This window comes from Pezoporus wallicus, unplaced genomic scaffold (assembly GCF_028554395.1).
Source record: "Pezoporus wallicus isolate ANWC-B61680 ecotype Strahan unplaced genomic scaffold, APGP_CSIRO_Pwel_v1 contig_6814, whole genome shotgun sequence".
In the NCBI taxonomy this organism is placed as follows: domain Eukaryota; kingdom Metazoa; phylum Chordata; class Aves; order Psittaciformes; family Psittacidae; genus Pezoporus; species Pezoporus wallicus.
This window is the reverse complement of record NW_026639755.1, coordinates 273,489-293,695: the sequence shown is the minus strand read 5'-3', so window position 1 is coordinate 293,695 and position 20,207 is coordinate 273,489. Positions and strand designations below refer to the sequence as shown.

General features: G+C 41.2%; 1 protein-coding gene across 1 annotated transcript in view; it reads right to left on the bottom strand.

Annotated features, from left to right (window-relative positions):
- Nucleotides 1–20,207, bottom strand: part of MAN1A2 (mannosidase alpha class 1A member 2) — a 139,385-nt gene that overhangs the window by 100,536 nt on the left and 18,642 nt on the right. The window contains exon 2 of the mRNA XM_057416009.1: nucleotides 8,168–8,423. Coding sequence (XP_057271992.1) covers nucleotides 8,168–8,423 — 256 coding nt within the window. The remainder of the gene's footprint in view (nucleotides 1–8,167; nucleotides 8,424–20,207) is intronic.

Genomic DNA, 20,207 nt, shown 5'->3' with positions numbered 1-20,207 from the left:
CCCTCTCTGCAAGCTTAGACAGTGTCTCTATATTCCTCCCAGGCAAACTGTCCCTGTTTCCACCTTCTTTATGTTTCCGTTACATATTTGAGTTTTAAGAGAGTTCCTGGCAGTTTTACCAGAATTCCTGCTCATTGGGATAGACAACTTTTAAGCTTGGTGGAAGTGATCCTTCAATATTAACCAGCTTTCCTGGGCCCTTCTTCCCTCCAGGGCGTTATTCCAAGGAATTATACAAAGCCTATCTTTGAAAAGGCCAAAGCCCACTCTCCTGAAGTTAAGGATTGTGAGCTTACTTTTTGCCCTTCTCCCTACTTTCAGGATTCTGAACTCCACTATCTCATCATCCCTGCAGCCAAGGCTGCCTTTGAACTCTTTGAACTTAACATTCCCAACAAGCCCCTCCTTCCTTGTGAGCCTGAGGTTTAGCAGAGCACCTCTCCTCACTGGCTGTAATATCATTTGGAGGACTAAGCTGTTACAAATGCATGCCAGAATACTCTTGGATTGCTTATGGCTTGCTGTATCTCCAGCAGATACCAAGTTGAAGCTCCCACATAAAGACCAGGGCCTGCAAACATGATGCTGCTCCAATCTGTCTGTACAGCACCCCATCTACTTGTTATTCCTGGTCAGGCAGTCTACAACAGACACACACTACCATGTCACCCATAAAAGCCTGCTTTTTAATATTTACCCATAAGATCTCGTTTGGCTCACCATCCATCCACAGACAGAGCTCCAAGCAGTCCTCTCACATAAAAGAGAACTTTACAGCAGGCCAGGAAAACAAGAGAGTAGAGTCTCCTCCAGTGCAACCTTCCAGTCATGCAAGTCATCCCACCACATCTCCATCCATCTCCACATCTCCCAGCAAGATCCCAGCTCTGCAACTGCGCACAGATCCCTGACTCATCATGCTTATTCCCCATGCCTCATCCATTATTGTATATGCATTTCAAAGAGGTACCCTAGCATTACCCAGATTTCCAGAAATGGTTCTGGGGATTTCTCCATAATGGTCCCTAGTAGGCACTTCCCTTGCTCATATGCAAATACTAGGTGACCCTGCTTAATCCCGATTTTGCTGACAAAAATCGGGCCGATTTTGCTGACAGATCCCTGTCTGTCAAATCACTGCAGGCCCTTTGCTCATCCACCCTGTCAGTCACTTCCCCACAACGCTGCTAATTACTCTCTCCCTCCCCATCATTCCTGGTTCAAAGACCTCCTTACAAGGTCAGCCATCCTGCTGGCAAAGATGCCTTTGTCCTGCCTTAGTGAGGTGGATCCTCTCTCCCAGACAGAAAACAGCATCCCATGGCAGCAGAGCCCAAGGCCCTAGTAACACCACTGACTCAATAACCAACTGCTGATGTGCACTGCCAGTATCCTCTTCCTCACACCCTTTCCCCTTACTGGCAAGGCCAAGGAAACCACTACCCAGGCCCCCAGGTCCCTCACAATCATACCCAGAAATCTGTAGTGAGTACATATGCAAAACTTCACCCACTTCTAGTGACACATGTGGGTGCTAGGGATATAGATAGTAGTAGCCTGGGGAACATAAAGAAGGACTACAGAGCCCTGGGAGAGGTGGTTAGGGGCTCTAGAGCTCAGAGAGTCTTTTTGTCAATTCTCAGGATACAGGGGAGGACCTAAAAAAAAGCTAGGAGGATTGGCCAGGTTAATAAATGGTTAAAAGGGTGGTGTCATCATCAGGGGGGTGGGTGTCTTGAACACGGGACCCAGGTTTGTAGGCCAGGTCTACTGGGGGCTGGTGGAGATGGTTGATAAAAAAGGGAAAAAGCAGTTTTGGTAGGAGGCTTGCCAGACTGGTCAAGGAGGCTTTGAACTAGATGTGCTGGGGGAGGGGAGCATCATTCCATCCCAACACACCCAGTCAGTTGCCAGCACCTATAATAAACGCTCTGAGCAATGTAGATATATTCCAGCCGCCCCAGCCAATGAGCCGGTTTCATTTAGAGCTCGGCTCAGATGCCTTTATACAAATGCCCGTAGCGTGGGGAACAAACAAGAGGAATTAGAGATGTGTGCACATCTACGGGGGTATGATATAATAGGCATCACAGAAACATGGTGGGATGGCTCTTATGACTGCAGTGTTGGAATGGAAGGTTATAGGCTCTTTAGGAAGGACAGGCCTGGCAGGTGGGGAGGGGGAGTTGCCCTTTATGTTAGGGATAGGCTGGAGAATATGGAACTGTCTGGGGACAGGTGATCAGTTAACAGAGAGTTTGTGGGTCAGGGTTAAAGGGAAAACAGCTATGGGGGACATTATTGGGGGGATCTGTTACAGACCACCTGATCAAGAAGAACCTGTGGATGAAGCACTCTATAGACAGATAGGAAAAGCCTCACGCTCACAGGCCCTTGTTCTCATGGGTGACTTCAACCACCCTGACATCTGTTGGAAGGATGGTACGGCCCGGCACAAGCAATCCAGGAGGTTCCTCGATTGTGTGGAAGACAACTTCCTTCTGCAAGTAACAGAGGAGCTGACAAGGAGAGGTGCCGTGCTTGACCTCGTGCTCACCAACAGGGAAGGGCTTGTTAGAAATGTGATGCTCCAGCGCAGCCTTAGATGCAGCGATCAGGAGATGGTCGAATTTGAGATCCTCAGGAAAGTGAGAAGAGCGTGCAGCAAGCTCACTGCCCTGGACTTCAAAAGAGCAGACTTCGCCCTCTTCAGAAGCCTGCTTAGTAAGGTTCCATGGGACATAGCCCACTGGTTGATATTCAAGGATTTGCAACCTAACTAGAAGGAAGTGCAGCAGGAGGGCCAGGAAACCTCCTTGGATGGATAAGGAGCTGCTGAGGAAAATTCAAATGAAAAAAGAGGCTTATAAAAGGTGGAAGCAAGGGCAGGCGGCCTGGGAAGAGTACAGGGATGTTGTTCGGGAAGCTAGGGACCAGGTTAGGAAAGCTAAGGCCCAGTTAGAATTAAACTTGGGTAGGGATGTTAAGGATAACAGGAAGGGATTCTATAGGTACGCAGTGAATAAAAGACAGACTAGGGACAACGTAGGCTGCCTCTGGAAGCTCTCGGGAGAACTGGCTACACAGGATTTGGAGAAGGCTGAGGTTCTGAATGACTTCTTTGCCTCGGTCTTCACCGGCAGAAGCTCTGACTGTACCACCCAGATCTTGGAAGGCAGATGCAGGGACTGTGAGAATTAAGACCTTGGGCCCACTGTAGGAGAGGATCTGGTTCGAGACCATCTTAAAAGCCTGAACACAAGTCAATGGGACCTGATGAAATCCATCCATGGGTCCTGAAGGAGCTGGTGAATGAAGTTGCTAAGCCGCTGGCCATCATACTGGAAAAATCCTGGCAGTCAGGTGAAGTTCCTGATGACTGGAAAAAGGGAAATATAACCCTCATTTTCAAGAAGGGGAAAATGGATGCCCCGGGGAATTACAGACCAGTCAGTCTCACCTCTGTGCCTGGCAACATCTTGGAGAAGATTCTCCTGGAAGGCATGCCAAGGCACATGAAAAACAACAAAGATGCTTGCTGACAGCCAGCATGGCTTCACTGAGGGGTAGTCCTGCCTGATGGATTTGGTGGCCTTCTATGATGGGGCTACGGAACTGATGGACAGGGGTAGAGCAGTTGATGTCATCTACCTGGACTTGTGCAAAGCGTTCAATACTGTCCCACACGACATCCTTGTCTCTAAATTGGAGAGACATCAATGTGATGGATGGACCACTCGGTGGATAAAGAACTGGCTGGATGGCCGCACACAAAGAGTTGTGGTCAATGGCTTCATGTCCGGCTGGAGACCAGCAACGAGTGGTGTCCCTCAGGGATCGGTGTTGGGACTGGTCTTGCTCAACATCTTCGTCTCTGACAGGGACAGTGGGATTGAGTGAGCCCTCAGCAAGTTTGCCGATGACACCAAGCTGTGTGGTTCAGCTGATATGCTGGAGGGAAGGAATGCCATCCAGAGGGACCTTGACATGCTTGTGAGGTGGGCTGATGCCAACCTCATGAAGTTTAACCAGGCCAAGTGCAAGGCCCTACAGCTGGGTCGGAGCAATCCCAGGCACAGCTACAGGTTGGGCAGAGAAGAGATTCAGAGCAGCCCTGCGGAGAAGGACTTGGGGGTGCTGGTTGATGAGAAAATGAACATGAGCCGGCAGTGGGTGCTTGCAGCCCAGAAAGCCAAGTGTATCCTGGGCTGCATCAAAAGGAGCGTGACCAGCAGGTCAAAGGAGGTGATCCTGCCCCTCTACTCTGCTCTTGTGAGACCTCCCCTGGAGTATTGTGTGCAGTTCTGGCGTCCTCAACATCAAAAGGACATGGAACTGTTGGAACAAGTCCAGAGAAGGGCCATGGGGATGATCAGGGGACTGGAGCACCTCCCGTATGAAGACAGGCTGAGAAAGTTGGGGCTGTTCAGCCTGGAAAAGGCTGCGTGGAGACCTCAGAGCAGCCTTCCAGTATCTGAAGGGGGGGCTATAGGGATGCTGGGGGGGGACTCTTCATTAGGGACTGTAGTGACAGGACAAGGGGTAACGGGTTCAAACTTAAACAGGGGAAGTTTAGATTGGATATAAGAAGGAAATTCTTTCCTGTTAGGGTGGAGAGGCACTGGAATGGGTTGCCCAGGCAGGTTGTGAATGCTCCATCCCTGGCAGCGTTCAAGGTTGGGTTGGATGAAGCCTTGGGTGAGATGGTTTAGTGTGAGGTGTCCCTGCCCATGGCAGGGGGGTTGGAACTAGATGATCTAGATGATTATATAGATGAATTACACAAAACTGTGAATGAGCTACAATTGAGAATAATGTAATACTAGATATAAACATCAGAACCAAAAGACAAAAAACAGGACATGCAGATTCTGCTCCTGATTTATTCTATAAGCATAAGATGCTTATAAACACCCCTCTTTGTGTTCAGTAAACATTCTTCTTATAGAAAGCTTTCAAACACTTTACAAAGCTCTCAAGTAGCGTTACAATTTTTCTTTTTTAACTTTTATAAGCACTTTAAAAAAATAATCATAGTATGCACTTTTAAAATATTCAGCTGCTGCAAAACTGCTTCTTATACAGAGGTCTGTTAAAAAGGGACTTTTCCAAGTTGGGCTTTGGAAAGAAAAAAATAGCAACAAATTTTCTGTAAAAATGTACAGAAACTGGTTTCCTGTTTGAATATTTTCCAGTTTTCTCCCAACTGTAAAGGCCCATGTGCATGTTACAAACTATCCCCAACAGTCAACCCAATCCTCTGTAGTTTTTCCACTGCTTGATATTAGTCAAAGTAGGCTGTATAAATTAATTTTTTTTTTTTTCTCCAATTTAAACAGCCTAAAGCAAGTTCCTCAACTTCATCAGAACACTTAGAAGCCAACCAAGGCATGAGCCAAATGCCTTCTCAGGACCACCTGCAGTTCTGAAGCCATTTATGCAGCCTTCAAAGAGCTAGAAGTTTCCCTGTACTACTTTTCTGGTCTCAATCCAAAATCACTATGTCTTGCATGTCAGAAATGTTACATATGGAAGGTGTAGACCTATGTTAGAGATACTGTCTCCCAGAACTTGTTCTGCCTTTGCTAAGTCTATCTTATCTACAAAAACTATTTATATTATTCTATACTGGTTACAAAATACAGTGACAGAAGACCTCAGTGATGGTCGTAACATATTTTAAAATGCACTTTGCATCTCTGGAATTCCTGCAGCCTTCTGTGATATACCTGATATTGTCAAAAACAGATTTTGGGCAAAATATTCTTCATATGACACTGTAGATGTACATTTATCTCAGACATTGCTCTATTCATTGCAACACAGCAGATGCCAAAATCCAAAAGCAGAGCCAGAGGCCAAACAAAAATGACAATGTATGAACAATAGGTTCTTCAGCATTATCATTTGTCCATTCTCACTAGCACACCTTCCACTCCTGTATTCTGCACCTTCACACATCTAGCTGTAGATTTGAGAAGCTGCTGCCCTGCATCAAAAAAGATTAATAATTCTTGAGATCCCTTGGTAGGTAGGTACAGTACTACCAAGACTGACTCAATGAAGGCAATTCACACAACAAAGACAAATTTCCATTGTGCTAGTGTGATCCTGGACTGTTCAAGCATTGTGGTCACACTACTGAAGACTCATCAGTACAAATGTAGAATTATCTTAACTGAAGTACCCACCTAATGTACAGTCCCATAAAAATCTGGTGTACGTAAAGCTACACGTTAGAAGTCACAATAGGAGCCATCAATGAGTTACACAATAAAAAACCCAGCTTATCAAAATGACTCACATGTAGGCCAAAAAAAGTAAGCCTTTTACAGCATGAGATTTGTGGCAACTGCAGCTAAGGATCACCAGAACTACTACCTGGTTATCCTTACTCACAGACTACCCTGGATTCCTTACTCACAAATTGCTATACTCTCAGGTTTAGATCAGCAAGAGCTATTAAACTTCATAGTTATGTTGCCAAGAAAATTGCCATTCTGTATTAACCAGTAGCTCCCCATCTCCTCTCAGTCTATATTCTGACCAATCCACATCAAAAATGCAAATGCTAATTCTCAACCCTACCTCCAAATCCAGGCTTGATCTCTAGGAAATTCGGTTGATTATTTCTTCCGAACCTGAACTCGGTACTTTCACATTACTTGGTCAACTCAGTTTTATTGCACCCATTAAATCTATCAGTGCCACACTCAAATGTACGTACATACAGTAATCAGCAGCTAAAATTAAGAAGCTTGCACAACTACATGACCATACCATTCACTGCTCACCTTCACCCTACACAAGACAGTTTGAAAAGCAAGACCCTCTATATATTCTCACAGGACACAGTTTCGAAAAGCAGCAGAGCCTTTTGAAATCCACAGTTCAATGCCATACTTTGGAGAAAAGCCCTAACCAAGCAGGGTCAAGGGGGTCCAATATCACATACAACTTCTCAGTCAGAAGTGCTTTTGCTAAACAGAATAAGCATGCCTTCTGGGAAGGATTTGCTACTTGAGAGATTCAAGTAGTGATACAGCTCTATGATGCATCACTCTTATCGTAGGCAGTTGTTTGTTATTTGGTAAGGATGGATTTCATCTAGTCATCATTAATAGTCAAAAGTAAAATACCAACTTGGGTGATCTACCCACAGCATGGCATTCTCTCCAGCTGCAACTTCTCCCTATTACAAGGACAGGTATGAATGACCTATTTTTGTTTAATTTTATGAGCTAATATAGATTACAATAAAAGATCAAGCTGCTGGAACTGCCAAGTGCTGTGGTCGTGGGTGTTCTCTAGTGACAGACCCCAGGCTTGTCTATCTCTGGCCTGAACCCAATTTTTTAGGCGTAAAACTAATAAGATTGCAGGGACAAAAAAAAAACAAAACAATCAAACAAACAAAAAAACCTGCTGTACAATGTTCCTGACATCCCTGTTAGAAGTACAAACTCAGAAAATGCCTGGCATTAATAACAGGAAATTGGCATTGCCAGTACAAAAGAGGACAATGAGTCTCACTGCCAACCAGGAGTGGAAGAGTGAGACCAGAAACAGCAATTCCACCAGATAATCTGCCACAGAACCAAAAGCCTAAGCCAGCATCTTAGTTTGAATGTTTTACAGGTAAACAAGGCAATCTACTTAAATGAAATCCCAGGTTTTAGACCCATTTAAATCTTATTTTGAAAAGCATGTCATAACTCAGTAATTTGCAAATTTAGGAGCAGGTCTTTATTTTCCCTTATATTTTCAATCCACTTTTTTCAACATTTTAAAGTATCTTGTGCCGCACTAACATATCTCTTCCTTTGACTGGAATCTGACAAAGTCAGTCTCTGCTTTAAAGATGTAGTTGTTGCTGTTTTGTGTGTTAATGACAAACCCGCTTTGAACCCATACCAATAAGTTTAATAAACCCTTAAAATAACTTTTAAGTTGTTCTCCAGTGAAATATTAACACCCCAACATGCAACTAAACACATGCAATAATGCTGATGTTCATTAATACTTTATGTGCACTTTTAGCTTATTGTTTATTCAAAAAGATTTTGTAGTCCCATTTTTAATATAAATCATAACAGCAACTGAACAGTGTATAAATAACTGCTATCAGATACAAGAACAGGTAGAAACACATCATCATCATCTTTACCTCTTTAATTTTGTTCCTCTTCTCTCGGATATCCGGGTCTGCTGGTTCTCCACTGTTTATCCCTATAAGATTTGGTAAAGGAACGGGGGGCAGTGGCTTGCTGTCTTTCTTTTTCAACTCTTGCACTACTTTGTTCTTTTCTGTCTGAATCTCAGCTTGAATCTCATCACGTGATTTCTTCAATTTCTCCTTAGCCTCTTCCAGTGCCTTTTCATGATCTGCTCGGATCTTATTTCTCAGACGTTCCTCTTCTTCTCTAGAGACACAAATATTAGTCAGCATCTCATTAATAAAAACCACACTGCTTATAAACAAAACGCAGCTTCAAAACAGAACCCACATCCAAGCCGCTTTACTCCAAGTAATTCCAATGACTCAGACAAGTTTACTTTATTATGCTTGTTCAGAATCCTCCAGTCCTTTTGCCATGAACTCCAGAAGAACAGGGCACACACCAGCAACGTTATTGTGGAAAGATGTATCATTGGGTTTTATCTGCAAGCACCTTTGCTTACCTACTCAAGAATTTAGAGAGAAAAAGCCCTACACCCTGTAATTCAACTACAGATGTGTGCAGAGGCACATCTAGCAATCATTCAGTTTAAGAAAGAAGATCAGAAGGGCTCTTCCTAGTCTTGTGCACAATAAATACATTGTACACAACTTTTCAAGATCTGCAGTAACCACCATTTAAAAGAAAAGATTCACAGCCACTCCTTTTACTGCCAATAAGTTGGGAGCTGCAAGAGCTGCAAACTCCACCACAGCATGTTTTATCTTGAATTCAGAATTCATTGCTCCAATCAGTGCGTCCATAAACCTCACACATTAAACACAGAGTTAATTATAAAGCTATTTAGGAACATAAGAGCTTTCAGTAAAGCATGGTTTTGAAACTCACTGTCAACAAAACCAACATCATCTTGGTTCTAAAAGCACAATCTTCTATCACGATCTTTAATGATCAGTAAAGATTTCGAGATTCACATGCAAAATGAAGCTTACTGTTTTAGAGCCTGGGTTAAACAAGAGACAAAAATGGCTCATTCCAGTCTCAAAATATTTCAAGGCATCAGGAAGCTACACATCAGACTCTCAATATAACCTAACCTTTTCAAGCTTCTTTAAAATATCAAGTTGCTTAGTGACTAATGTAAGCCAGAATAGTTGTAAGGATTTAAAACAAGCACTAGTTAAAAACAAACAAAAAAAACCAACAACAACAAAAAAAACACAACAAAACCACCCACACTCCCTCCCAGTTCCTCCCCCAGGCAAAAATACCTTTTCCTCAAAAAGCATTAGGGAGGAGTCGGTGGATAATGGAAAGAAAGGCAGTCAAGCAGCAAGCCATGTAATAAATATCAAGCTTAGCCTAACTGCTTTCAGGAGGAATCACTTGACCCACACTGCATGGGGTTTTTTTCCAGTATACTGAAAACATACCAATGAAGAGAAACCACCATTTGATAGGTGAGAATTAGAGAAGTTCAGTTGGAAGGGACCTCCAGTGATCATCCAGACCAACTGCAATTAAAAGCCAATCCAAAAGTTTACAGAAAAAAAAGAAAAACAACCCAAGATTGATAACTGTTAACCAAACATTGTCAAATATTTTTAACAAATTTTGTAGGGAAAATATCCCAATTTATATTATATAATATATTCCTCATTTTGTTGTCAAAGTCTGTGGTGAACTGCTAATGCTTCCAGAGACTGAAATCAATATTAAGAAGCTTGCTGGGCTGCTGCGTTGGATTGTTTGGGGACACGAACAGATTTTACTGAGCTTTGCAAGTATAGCAGAACTGGATTTATTAATCTCACAGATCAAGATCATATAACGTCATTTACAAGCACTGCTTCACCTTTACAAAAAGAAGGTCAAAGAACAAAGCTAATAATGAATAGCTTGCAGAGAGTTATGATACTATTGTATCAGAGCAATCCCACCAGACTGATTCATTTTGTGCAAGGTTTATGACTTACAGTCTTCTGCCAAGGGAGAGCTGATTTTAAGTCAAAATGCAATAAATCAAGCTTTCAGTTCCAAATATTCACAGTTCAAACCCCCAGCGCACCAACCCTGACTGCTATCTCATGGACATGCAGTATATTTTTAAGGTAAAATTTATACACTCTTTTCCCCATTCTTTAGCTTGGGCTCAAAAGCTCCAAGACACTTAGGCACACATTTTATTCTCAAGTTGACAAAACTGGTATCACTTGTCATCATTCAGAAAATAACTTCCCAGTTTACAGGTCAATGTGCTTAGCATGCAGGGGGAAAGCCACAGTACCGCAACATAAATGGTCTCAGCAAAATGCGCTGTTACACAGAATGTTTTATTAGCCCTTCCATCTTTCTGAAGTGCTATTAGGTTTGAATTTTAAGAGGTTATAGCAGCATTATTACCTTTCAATATTTCCGTACTAGAAATACAATGCAACTTTTTAACAGACAGACAGACTGACTGAAAGGCTTTGAAACTGAAGTTCCTCAGCCACTTTTCTCAACATGGCGCACAGCACATCCACATTTCTCCCAAACAAAAAACAAAGGACTGTGCTCCTCAACTTTGACTATCAAATCCAAACTCATTAATATTGTTGAGCAGTAGCAGTGCTTCTCTCCCTCAACTGTAGAGCAAAGAAACAACTATCTCTTCTAAAGAGAGATAATACGAGTAATATTTAAGGTAACTTTTACTTCTACTATGACTCACAGGAGAAAATAAGCTTCCTTGTATTTTTGCAGAAGTTACACTCGCTGTGGCAGTAAAGTGCTCAATTCTGTAACGAAAGCAGCTGAAATTTCCTATCAAGCAAAAGACTTGAAAGCATGAAATGTGTAGTCTGGAAAGCTTTTCAACACTAGCAGAGGGCTTTGCGTAAGATGCAGCTAAAGAGAATGAGAATGAGGTTGCCAGAACGAGACACATCATTCCCCAGAATCAAGAGGCAGCAGGCTGTGCAGGAGCCAAAGAGATGGCTTACAGAGGATGAGAAATACGAAGCACTGCTGAACATTTAAGAATCAGAAATATTTCAGTGTGGGGATAATGTACTTTGGAGGTATGGTTCTTATTTTCAAAAGAGTTCCTGCAAGCGTCAGTCTTTACCTTCTGACCAGATCTACCATTTTGTTAATAAATATTGAAATTCTTCCTCCAAAAGAAAGAATTTTTAGAAAAACAGGATAACAGCCTATCTCAGACCTTAAGAAAAAGATGCTCAAGGTATAGGTATATCCACATCAACTGAATTTGGAGATGATGCTTTACAATGAGCATGCTTTTCTCATAAATTGAAAAGGGCTTGGTAAAACCCCTGGTTCACATGCACGTCCCCAGAAATATGAAAGAGATTCATTACGTATGTGTAGTTATAGCGAGTCTGACTCGCTAAAATGATCTGCTTTGCACACCTTCAAGATTAAGTGCAATGAATATTTTGCCTTTACCTTTTCTTTATATTTTCAGTCCCAGGTGCTGCATACAACAGTAATAATAAAAGCTCTATCACTCTGCCATCTTCATCTATTTCTAGATTCAAACTGCATGAAACAGCCATAAATAGGAAAACAAGTTTTCAACTCATGTCTATTTACACTGCAGGATCCGCTATAGAAACATAAAAAAGCTGCCGATTTCTACAGCACTATAATACAATTAGAGTCATTAAGGAGATTTGAATGATGGCCTACTTGCCTTCAGTCACTCAGCAGAACTAAGTATTTCAAGAAAATACACCGAGACTCAATAGAGATGAAAAACTCTAGTACTAATTGTATGAGCAGCTCCAAGTCTTCCAGGAAGTGACATTTTGAGACAAACATGAGAAAACAGTAAGATGAATAGAAAGGTCAACAGGTATTTGAGGAAGTTTACAGGAGATTGTCCAAGAGCTTCTGCAGAAATATCCTCTGTGCAATTACCAGAGACAGACAGCATGAACTACAGGAGATGTCATATTCTACATTCCAGCTGAAGACATATTTTATCAAATATATTCAAGTATAAAGAATCATAGAATGGTTTCGGTTGGAAAGGACCTCAAGATCATCTTGTTCCAACCCCCTGCCATGGGCAGGGACACCTCACACTAAACCATGTCACCCAACACTGTGTCTTTGAGCAGACAGGGATGGAGCATTCACAACTTCCCTGGGCAACCCATTCCAGTGCCTCACCACCCTTACAGTAAAGAATTTCCTCCTTATATCCAATCTAAACTTCCCCTGTTTAAGTTTGAACCCATCACCCCTTGTCCTATCACTACAGTACCTAATGAAGAGTCCCTCTCCAGCATCCTTGTAGGCCCCCTTCAGATACTGAAGGGCTGCTCTGAGGTCTCCATGCAGCTTCTCTTCCACCTTCTGGGCTTAGCACGAGCAAGGGCTGAGGGTGCCAGCTCCCTGGTGGAAAAGCAGCACTTTACCTCTGGCAGGAAGGGCATTCCTGGTGAAAATGACTGCCTGCAAGTATGGAAAGGTGGGATCTTGTTACACAGCGATGACAGAGCACGGTTCTGCCCGGACGCTGCCAAAAGGATTGCCTTCCTCGTAGGGCTTGCCTGAAGCCCCACGGTAGGACAACACCATCCGCTCTTGCCTCCATGGGAAGAGCGCTGCCCTGGAGGTGGCCTCGGCAGCTCCACATCCCACCTCTTCCACCAGCCTATCCACCCCACAAGATGGCGGGTGCCGCCGTCACCTCAGCGCTGCCACCCACCACTCATGTTTCTTCAGAGTTCTTAAGCAACAAAAACTAAGAAAGTAGTTCTGAAATACAGAATAAAATACAGACTATTGAAAATACAGAATAAAAAGAATTAGAAGATTGAAAATGTGTGAGCAGCGGACATCCCCCCAAGTCATAACCAACCACCAACAAGCTGCCCATCTAGCATAAGAAAGAGTCAGCAACAGTTTAATGCATGTTGATAGCACCACATTCAAATACTCAAGAGTGAAAGAAAGGCAACCTCAGAAAGGATCCATCTAAAAATGTAAGATTGGAAAGAATCCCAGCATAAACACATATACCCAAATCTGTCAAACAGTTTCCCTATTCAACTACCCACCCCAACCCCGCCTCTAGGCTACATAAGCAAACTCTTATGATATAGAGTATTTTGAGTAAATCTTCAAAATCCCTTACCTAACAGAAAGCTGCTGCTTCCTTCTAGTGCCCCCCCTTCCCCCCCACTTTACTCTGAAGTCTCAAAAGACAGAAAGGTTCAAGTACCATAAAACAACAGCAGTAGCTACTTTAAAACAAACAGTATTGTTAAACAAATCTGCGATTAGACTCTCTTTTGCCAGCAGGAACCATAAATAGACTTAAATGAGAATCCAAAACTAGAAACACGTTCAAGATTTTTTAAAAGAAACCCTGTAAATAACCATTGCAGCTGCTTATGCAGAAGAACTATGCACATAACATTCCAAAGCTGTCTAAATGCCATTCAAAGAAGACCACAAATGATAATGCTTGATAACCAAATCACTAACCAAAACTTCATGTGCTTTAATCACGCACGCAGTAGCGAGCCTTATGAACTTAAAGGCTACTAAAGCCTCACTTGTCAGGACAATGATTTTTAACGTGTCTCCTATCTGCTGTGACACAGCAGGCTCTTCAGAAATAAATAGCAAGAAAAGTAAAACAACCCAAAACGCTTTCAGATTACTTCGTGAGATTTGAGATCAAAAAAGGAAACAAAAATTAGCATGGAGGCAAGAAAACTGGCCACCAGTAACTGCTCTCTCATATGAAAAAGCAGAGCACTTGGTCACCAGAGTGAAAGGACCCCCAGTGTATTATTTGGATTTTCAGCAGATAGACAAGAACTGTTAAAGCACATAAGTGTTTGTGTAAGTCTGTCATCTAGAAATAAAGCCCTTTGTGGAAATTCTGAATTTTCTCAAATTTAAACTTCAACCAGAGGCTACTTTTAGAGACAGAGTGAAATAAAGGTAGGCACTAATACTACAAAAAAAAAACCCAACCAACAAAAAACTCAACACCCCAAAAAATGTAGAGTCAGTGCCTAAAAACCATTTCACATGTCAACTACAAAAGTTGCTTCTCCCTCCAATCTTGCAGCATACACGATTTTGTAACATCCACACATCACAATCCCATCATATTCTCCTAGTATATAGAGTATATAACACAAGGACACTGGAGAAATATGTAATGCCCCTCACTGCCCAGAAAATAAACCTGAATTGCAAATTCCTCGAGTGGCTTCTTTCAGACAAAGGTGACAGGAGAATTTGTTTCTAGGAAGTGGTTACATTTGCATATGACATCAGTATGGCTTCTTAAATACAAGGAACATGAGACAGAGTCCTCATTCAAGTCCTCTTACTCCTCTCCAACCAGTATCGGAAATTTTCCTCTTGCTGTCACACTTTCCCTTGATCTTCACATTCCTATTTCCTGCCTTGCTTTACTATTACTTGTACCAGCTTAAGCTCCGCTAGCTTGCTTCCTTGGTCTTCTACAAAGGCATGGCTTCCAGTTTGGATGCCAGCCCTCCTCGCTTCCCATCATTAAACTTCTTTAGACCATGCTACAGAGGAGAGAATTAACTTGCTGACACAGGCACTCTGTTTTACTCCTAAATGCACCCTCTTAAATTTCATACAGACCTCCTCCAAACTAAACTTCCTTCCACTTCAGTGCAATAATGATGTCCCTGATTGATCTCTTCTGCAGCAAAATCTTAGACCAAGAATCCTAGCCTTCAGCCACCTTCATCACTGCTCTCAAACTCTCATCTCTATGATGGAAATTCACAGATCACAGAATCATAAAATATCAGATTAGAAGGGGCCTCAAGAATCATCTGGTCCAATGTTCCTAGGCAAAGCATGACCTAGACTAGATGTCCCAGCACTGTCCAGCCGAATTTTAGTGTCCAGTGTTGGGAAATCCACCCCTTCCCTGGGGAGTTTATTCCAATGGCTGATTGCTCTCATTGTGAAAAATTTTCCTCTTGTGCCCAGTTGCTATCTCCCCAGGAGTAACCCATGTCCATTTCCCCATGTGACTCCACATCTCCATCTTTTTTGTATCCACTCTTTAAATACTGGAACATGGTAGTAAGGTCACCCCGAGTCTTCTTTTCTCAAGGCTGAACAAACAAACACAGCTCTCTCAGCCTTTCCTCATCTGGCAGGCTTCCTAGTCCTTTAGTCACCTTTGTGGCCCTTTTCTGGACCATCTCAGTCTGTCCACATCTTTTTTGTAGAGCAAGGACCAAAGCTGAACTCAATATTCCAGGTGTGGCCTGACAAGTGCTGTTTCACATCTGCTCTCTTGTCTAAACCAAAACCTCAGTCTCTTGACATTTCTTTGTAGCTGCATGTCAACCTTCAAGCCAAATGAACTGTGACTTACTGTTAATCTTCCTCCCACATCTTTTGTTCAGCAGTGGAAAATTCTCCATTGCCCAGATTGCCAGTGTCTGGGCATTCTTCCCATTTCCTAAAACCTGACTACACCTAACTTTTCCTACTCTGTTTCCATTTATATTTAATGCAGGTTTTTTTTTAACCCATACAGCTAAAGGCCCTGAGATCTTATTCTGTTCACCCAACAACTCCGTTAGGATGACAGTCCACAGAACTACTTGCATCTTTACATTTCCTTTCTGCATTTTTTCCTGCAAAGTTTGTAATTCATTACATGTATTTTTTAGGCACAACAGAAAGAAAACACAGCCACTTCTGGATGCATAAACTCATGGTTTTCCATGCTGATCACTGAAGGCCAATGCTGATTGCTACTTCTTGGGTCTGTGTCTACCCAACTGCTTTCCTTTGTCTTGTAATTGAGGCAGGATCTTTGGAAGCAACTCTGGAAGAAGGACAAACAAAACCCTTGGGGAATACATTTAGCAAGAATTTCAGAAGCAGAGATTGAATGGGCACACAGAAAGTGCAAAAGGGTATGGAGAGTTGAAGCACATCCCTTATGCATGAAGAGCAAGTCCTCTGTGAAACTGAAAGCAGAAAAAAATCCTTACTATTGCTAGGCATCTTTTATAAGGTTTTTTGAACATAGAGAGAATCTTCATAAATTATAAAGGTAACAACACCCAATTAAATACTTCATTAGTAAAATACACTAACACATAAGACATCCCTCACTTTCTTTCATAATGATAATAAAAAGTACAAAACATACCTTTCAGTTAAGAATAAAACAGTACAGATTCCATTACCCTATGTGGAATATTCCAGACTGGTTTGGGTTGGAAGGGATCTTAAAGATCACCCAGTTCGAACCCCCTGCCACGAGCAGGAATATGTATAACTTTTGAATTTAAACAAAATCCAAACAAATAATAATACATGCAGGCAAGAGGTCATCCTTTGGGAATTATTTGCTTCCTATGTTATGAATGTTAATATGATAAGAATTGAAGAACTGGGAAAATATATCTTGAGATTCTGTCAAGTGCTATGACCATAATCAAAGGTTCCTCACCCACCTTCAGCAGCCATGTAATCCCAAACATCAACAGAAAAAGGAGGAGGGAGCCAAGCTCAAGTCAGTGGCTTTCTTGGGACCTGAAAGCACTGTTATAGCTGGTAAAGTCAGCTTAAGTTTTACTATTGAAGAAAAGTAGATGTTTATACATATATATATAATAGAAGCCAGGCATCTGTCAGCACTAAGAAGTGTCACTAGACAAGCATTTTCAGCTTATATGAGCTTTCTTAGTTTTGTAGTTACATAATATTAGTCAAAAAGGACTTTTTAGAAGAATCAGATCAACTATCTCAGAAAGAAATAGGATAATTTTTTTAAGACTACAACAGCAGTGAATGCAGCTTTCATTAGTGAGGAACAAATAAATGCTATAAATTACGTCTAACACTTTACAGAAGTTTTCAACTACATGCAATCGAACTCATTCAGTTTTTAGTGTCTTAATGTCATTTGGGTACAAAAAACACTTTTTAGGAAAAGTGACAAATGCATAAAGTTCAACAACATAGATTTTTCAATCACTACAGCTCTGTCAAATACATCTCATTTAGATCCTTTCTGCTTCTATGCTATAAAAGAGTACAGTTACATTTGCCTCATGGAACTAACAAAATCAAAACCAGGTATTATTTCATCATTTTTGCTGATTAAAGAAACGTCATTTAACAGCTACAGCTAATACTGCTGTGCAGAATATTAAGCCTCTGCAGAACAAGGTCTTAAATCTGATTCTCAAAGCATTTACCATGCTAAATTAGAGAGAAAAATATTAATCCATTCTAAAAAAGGACACTGAAAAGCTAAAAATCTTAGTAAAAGTTCATGATGTTTAGGATCTCTTCATGCTTATCAAGAAAGCTGAATAAGAATGTTGCCACCTGCCCTGTGTAAAAGGATTTCAAATAGCTTCCTGTCTCCCAGCAGCAAACTGACTACAGCATCAGATCTTCCTTTCCAGTGAGTATCCCCCCAAGACCGATTTAGGTTTATGATTATTTTTTGAAGTAATAAAGGCAGAAGAACTTTACGAGCAGCAAGACTGGAAAATACATCTAGAGTACGACAATAGGAATTAGCGTTAGTCAGGAGAATTGGGTAGGATAAAACTCCCCATATGGAAATGAAGAGTTTATTTTGATGCAGGATTCCAACAGTACCAAAAACCAGCAAGACAATTTTAACTGAAAACTGCAGAAGCCTACTACAATTAGCCATGTCAAAATACAGAATTTTCTACTATCAACCACTCTTCAGTTGCTGGAAACACTGATACTGTACAAGTTTAGACACATATACAGAAATGTACAGTCAAGTCAAGTCCAAGGATGGACAAACACCTTGCATACTGTATTATTCACTGATATAAAAAACATTTTGATCAAGACAGAATAATATATTAGCTGGTCCTGTGATACTGAGAAAGCAATGAACTGGGTTCTCATGCCAGAGCAATTTGTCATCTCTGCTTCCTATTAAAGGAGGGACTTCTACAAATAAGCACATTTATATATAGGACAATGCAATCCTGCTGATGCTGATGGCATGAATCAGATACTGAAGCATGTGCTCAAACAGAAATGGAAAAACCAGAGCACTTCCACTATACAGCAAACTCTTCAATATTATTTTATGGCTAGTCTACTACTACTGCCAAGCCCTAAGTTTCCAATAGGAAGGAAAATACACAACTACTACAACCAAACCACCACACAAACCCAGCAACACAAGCCAGAAAGGAAAAAATTATTTGGCCTATATTGCAAAAATTGCTGCAGTCTGAAGCATTCCTGTATTTTCCATACCACTCAAAGCTCCTATCTTTCTCAGAGTCCATCATGCTACCATTTTTACAGAAGTTTTTGACTTTTTCATAGAATAAAGGAAAATAAACTAGTTGTAAACGCTAATTTTTTTACAATGATAAAACAAACTTGCTTTGATAGCAACTTTTCCCAGAAAAATCACAATCCTACTTAAGCTGCCCAATATTAAACCCTAAAATTAGCCAGACTTAAGAGACTAATTTTAGACTCAAACACTTGAAAACCAAGAATGTTACTGGTTTCTGCTACACTGTAATTCTCACCCTTCTGAACACACGAAAAGCCACATTCAAGTTGTATGTGCAAATGAAGAACTATCACTTCCTACAGTACTTAACATTTTAACATTCTCTGGAGTGAAAAGGATTGTTTTTTTTTAAATATATAGTTCTTACATAATTTTTTACCCCAAGAAAATGAGTCATGGGTCCATTTGTGCACAACATCAGAAACTGTTTCAGTGTATGCTCTAAGGAAGTTTGCATTCCATCTTCAGCGCTACTTCTGGGAGCAGATGGGAGCAGAAACCAGAAGGAAGCAACAACAAATGAACACCAATCATAAGCCTGCATTACACACAGCACCCCTGCTCTCCCTTCTTTTCTGATCTTTGCCCCCAGAATTACAAATCCCCCTCTTCGCATTCCCAGGGGAGAAAAAAAAAAAGTTTCTGGAGGTATGCAGAAAATCTTCAGGAGTGACTGAAAAGACCCTAATAGCCTCCAGAAACTGAAAAAGATAGGAGTAATAGCCAGCCAAGAAATTCCTTTTACTTCTGCACACCTAAATGGCAAAGAAAAGGAATTTCTTAGCACATCTATGGATTATAGCATGCTCTTCATCAGGTAGTCTAACCTAATAACAAATCACGTGGTATAGTCTGACTAGCAAGCTGTGAAGAGTTTCCTAACATTTCACCCAAGATACAGGAACATCAACATATGAGAGAACATTTAAGCAAAAGAGAAACAGGATTTTACCTGTTTAACTTCACAAGATATAGCTTGAAAACTTTCCTCCAGCAGATATCAAAGGCTTGCTGAAATCACTATGCAAGAACATCACAGAGAAAGCTGCATTAATGCCTTGCAATAGAAGCGCTAAATATATACGTATTAAACATTTAATATACCAGTATAGCCTCACTCTTCATATGTGGTAGACATGACACTTCTGTGACATTCCACATAGACATTATAAGCTTGTTCTAGAATGAAGGACAAGAGGGGACATAGTTGAAAAGAATTTGCCCCAAAAAACCACACTAAATGTGCAAGTCCAGCAAGAACAGTAATAGAAAGAAGATAACTCCTGGTCTACTCTTGTAGACCAAGTGAACCATAAAACAGAACAAGAAAACTTTTCAAGCAACACAGTTAACAAGCAAACACCTCTATTAACCCAATTTATATCATGAGCTTGACTTTATTTTGTTAAAAACAGGGCTTGAAAGTTTTCTTTAGATTCAAATAACAACGATCAGGAAAAAATAAAGTTAAATACCAACTGCAAGTGGTAATACTGAGCTGAGTTTTAAAAGGGTCACGTAAGTAACCTTAACGGAGCTAGAAACACTAAAGAAAAAATGGGTGCCAGAAAACATTTGCTCTATAGAAGTGTGTTTGAGGGTAGGGTCTGTTTTTTTGAGGAAACTAAGAAGCAGAAATCACTAAAAAAATATGACAATCGTTTTAACATCCTGGTGAT